A 4,700-nucleotide genomic window follows, 5' to 3' on the forward strand; every position below is an offset into this window, starting at 1 on the left:
GTGGTGGCATTTCGGCCAGGTTCGACGGAGGGTCTCCGATATGGGCCCGGATGGGCCTAGGCGGGCTCGTGTGTCCGACCTCGATCCTCCCTGCGGCTGTGGCATTTTCCTGGGCTTCTCCCGCATCCTGAGCTGGCCTGGGGCAGCAGCTCCGGGTATGGAGGTGGTGCTCATATTTTTCGTCGGAGGCGGGCGGCCAGATTGGGGTTGTTCGTGGGGATCTTTTGATCTCATGTCCAGTGCCAGTAACGAGTTGGGGAGCGTAGCTGCTAGTGAAAACCATGCTCTCAGTTTGGTCATGGCGAACGATGGGGACATCACGCGCCGCTACCTTCTTGAAGTCATCGTCGTCGCAGTCTACGACTTCTTACTCGTGCTGCCCCGGGAGAAATCCTAGATCCGATCCCGGATCGGGCGATGGCGGCGTACGGGGTCGTTCTCCCTCCTGGGGGCATCGTCTATGGAGCAGATGCAAGCTGGAGGGTCCTAAGGTGGAGCAGCGTTTTTCTTTCGTGTTGAAGATGGAGAATCTCGGCGGCGTGGTGGAGCAGGTAGCATCGTTGGACAGTTCATGTTCGACGTGCGCAGGGTGGTAGAGCTGTCTAGCGTCGTGGTGGCGTTGGTGGCAGGCCTCTTAAGGTCATTGCATTGATCTCTCCTGAAGATGGGTATGCTATGGTGGCGGCGAGGACTTCTGGAGCGTTTATGATGGTACGTGCCGAGGGTCTGCCGGACCGGTTGTGACACCTGCTCGTCATTGGGCGACTTGTCGAGACCTTCGATTTTTCGATGATGCGCGTTGGTGTGATGTCAGGGTGTTGGCTCTGTTCATTGACCCCCCATCGGTGATGTAGGATTAGCGAGCTGTCGTTAGTTTTGGTGGCTTCGGTTCGATCGGTGTAATTCTTCTTGTAAGGTGTTGTGAATAATCTAATAAAAAAGCCGTGTGCATCTTTTGGATATAGAAGCTAGGGTTATATTTCTCCCGTTTTGAAAAAAAAGTCACTAGCTAGTACGGACGAGTCACGCATAGAGACCTGCCGTGTCAGCTACAAAACGGAGAGAAGGTCTCGACCCAATAATCAATCACGAGCAGCTAGGGTCACTACCTAAACAGAAAGCTTTGCAGCAGTTTTGTATATCACTGTCGACTGATCGATCCCATGCTCCCCTACGCGACGACGGCGGAGGCGGAGGCGGCATTGGACTGCGCCTTGACGGGCGCTGAGGCGGCGTGGCTCCGCTACTCGGCGTCCGTGCCCGACCACCTCCTCTACTGCCACAACGTCGCCATCCTGCTCGTCATCTACACGCTCGCGCCTCTGCCCCTCGCCCTCTTCGAGCTGCTGACGCCGCGCGCTGTCACTTCGCCGCTCAAGCTGCAGCCCCGGACGCGCCTCTCGCCGGCCGCCTTCCTCGGCTGCTACTTTGACACTGCCCGCGTGCTGCTCCTCACCGTCGGCATGCTCAGCATCGTCTCCTTCCCGGTCGTCAAGGTTAGGTTCATCGTCCATATTCATGCATTTTTTACGTAGATTCTAGCAAGCAACATGAACGTACGTCGTCCATCCATGTATGGTACTTTGTAAATTGACATTGACTCCGTCATGACATTAGATGGTGGGGATCCGGACGGGGCTGCCGCTGCCGTCGTTGGGGGAGGCGGCGGCGCAGATGGCGGTGTACCTGCTGGTGGAGGACTACCTCGGCTACTGGATCCATCGGCTGCTGCACACCAAGTGGGGCTACGAGAACATCCATTGCGTCCATCACGAGTTCTCGGCGCCCGTCGGCTACGCCGCGCCGTACGCGCACTGGGCGGAGGTGCTCATCCTCGGCGTCCCCTCCTTCACCGGCCCGGCCATCGTGCCATGCCACATCACCACCCTCTGGCTCTGGTTCGTCGTACGCCATATTGAAGCCATCGAGATCCACAGCGGGTAATTGATGAACAATTCTGCTAAATCTATGTTGTTCAAGACTTCTTCTAAAAATTATCTCTAAGTGCGCATCCTGAGTTGTCCAATGTCTCCACGTTGAGAGGATCAACTTAGGTAAGAGGAAGCTGACTCAAGATAATTAGATCGGACATCATACCATAATTAGAAAAACATCGTGTGTGTAGCATTGAAGTTGTTTTATACTCTACACACTCTCACCGGAGAAAATGCATGTAGGTTCGATTTCCCATTCAACCCTACGAGGCTCATCCCGTTCTACGGAGGGGCAGAATTCCATGATTACCATCACCGTGTAGGAGGGCAGAGTCAAAGCAACTTCTCTTCTGTTTTCACCTTCTGCGATTATCTCTATGGGACGGATAAAGTAAGTACCTAGCTATGACCCAAATATTTCATCAACTAGTTATATAAAGGCTGCCAAAGAGAAATGTAAAATGGTATATACGGCACACCCATCATTCTGGCACTGAAGAATTTTCTTGCTTGTTTCAGGGCTACAAATATCATAAAGCAAGCATTGCAAAGGTACGTGGATGCCCAACATATGCATGCACCTTATTTGCCGTCATTTTTATATATACGTTGTTATGAGTAAACAAGCAAATTATACAGATGAAGGAGATGGCACACAATTAAATATTCCGGAGAAAAGATGGAATGTGCAATTACAAAGGTGGGGAGAGTACAGAACAGATCTAGCTACCACTGTAGTAATGTCTCACAGAATTTGTCTGTGTCAGGATTGTTGCCATCTACGGAGCGCCACGGCATCTTGCAATAAACGAACTTTGCTCACGCATATACTAGTACAGAACTGCAGATCAGATAAGGGACACTGTTTGTTTTATCTTTAACTAGTTGAAAACAGTGCTTCAACGCTCACTGGTCTAGTGGTCCCGTGGGGATATATATCTATATTAATTACCGCAGCTTATCCAACGTATGTATGTCTTTTTTTATTTCAATAAAAGATGATTTTTCTATCTAAAAAGTTTGTATCTCTTCCATACAAGCTAAAGAAGTTTACACATGGTCTTTGTATATACAAGATGCACACAATTGCAGAAAGGCATCCATTGTTTTTTACACCGAGGATATAATAATATCGCAAAGATACTAATTACATCCAATCTCTGCAAAAAATGAAATATCATAAAACACGTCGAGGGAAGGAAACCGGAAGAAGATCGGTCAATAATACACGCTACAAACTTGTTTGCCGGTTGCCGGTCGCCTTATTCTCAAGAAAAATAACAAAGAAAAGTTACCGCCTGAGGCTAGATCATGGTCCAGAAAAAAATAGCAGGATACGTGTCATTGTAGGAAGGAATGGTAACGATGGAAAATCATCCATCTACAGTGGACCGATCAATTAGGGGTTAAATGGTACAACTTTTATATAGTTGTATAATGGTCTTTAATTAACATCGATCACTCCAGGTAGCTAGCTAGGCACGCGCATGTGCCATGCATGGACGATTCAGATCTGGAGCTAGCTTCCCCTGCAGGCTCTTGTACACATAGACAGCGCCAATACATTGAGCTAACCATGGTCACGTCAATCAGTGCGAGTACGGCACTATAACTAAGCTGTACTTCTGCACAGTATTGCGCTATAATTAGTACCATAAAGTTAGTAATATTACCCATTTTTATCATTTTGTAGTACTATGGGCGGATCTAACAGGGTGGAAGGGTGGGGTTAGGACCACCCCAAAAATTTGGCCCAATAATCCTTGGCCAGTGGCCACGACGACGGTGACGCCTTCGGGCGTCACTTCCTCGTTGGAGGTGCTGTCGAGGATACCCTCCCTCCAATCCTTCCCTGTAGGTCTGGGTGAAAACCCTATTCCCCACGGAATGGGCAGCGACTACGCCTCCTGCGTGGTGTCCTTCTTGAATGCGTCGTTTTGGGTAAGGGGGCAGTGTGTGGTTGGTCCTATTCGGTTGGAAGTGGTGGCTGGTTTCTCTTGCGGCGCCTCCCTTGGGTTCTCCGGCGAGGGTGCCTTTTCTCTGTGCCGCTGCTCCTTCGTGGCACCAGAAGTTTGCGTCTGACCTGGTGAGCTCTCTTGGTCGGCGGTGGAGTTGTTCTCGCGGCGCTCTTGGCCGTTCTTGGTGGTAGGTGTGGTCTCTGCTCTTTAGTCGCAATGTCATTGTATTCCGTTCGAGCTCTAGGTTGACCGACTCCGGCTTTGGAGACGGATCGTGGCCCTCTGCCCTTTGTAGTATGAACTGGCTGGTTACCCTCGACGGCGAGCTATCTTCGGGTGTCAACTTTCACTACTTCTGGTGAGTGGTTTTGCCTTGGTGGATGAGGACTCCGACGATCCTGTATGTGTTGGTGTGTTGGTGTCTTGTAAGCTGATATATTGTTGATGTATATACATAAGCAAAATATGCAGATGAAGGAGATGGCAGAGTCAAATGTTGTGGAGGAAAGAGGGAATTAAGGGCGATTCTAATGGTGCGGATCCAGTGCAGATCAGATCTAGCTACCAATGTACTACGTAGTAGTACTAATAATGTCTCACAGACTTTGTTTGTGTCATGAGTAATGACTGTTGCCATCTACTATACGACGCGCGACGATCCATTCAGTGCACGGCATCTTGCAATAAACCAACTTTGCCAATGCCCTTCCATGAAAATTGTTTTTGATTTGTTAAAATTTGTTAAAATTACCCATTTTGATTTAAACACTATCTAGTACATGAATACATCTACATTTTCCTAAATCGA

The 4,700-nt window shown here is 49.3% G+C and overlaps 1 protein-coding gene across 1 annotated transcript; it reads left to right on the top strand.

Annotated features, from left to right (window-relative positions):
- Positions 1-1,163: 1,163 nt before the first annotated feature.
- On the top strand, positions 1,164-4,411 carry LOC124694335 (very-long-chain aldehyde decarbonylase GL1-10-like). Its single transcript, XM_047227331.1, has 5 exons — positions 1,164-1,496; positions 1,618-1,940; positions 2,178-2,325; positions 2,454-2,486; positions 4,364-4,411. Exons 1-5 carry the CDS (start codon positions 1,164-1,166, stop codon positions 4,409-4,411), a joined length of 885 nt encoding a protein of 294 aa, XP_047083287.1.
- Positions 4,412-4,700: the final 289 nt, after the last annotated feature.

Source organism: Lolium rigidum, chromosome 3, assembly GCF_022539505.1.
Source record: "Lolium rigidum isolate FL_2022 chromosome 3, APGP_CSIRO_Lrig_0.1, whole genome shotgun sequence".
NCBI classification, from domain to species: Eukaryota; Viridiplantae; Streptophyta; class Magnoliopsida; order Poales; family Poaceae; genus Lolium; species Lolium rigidum.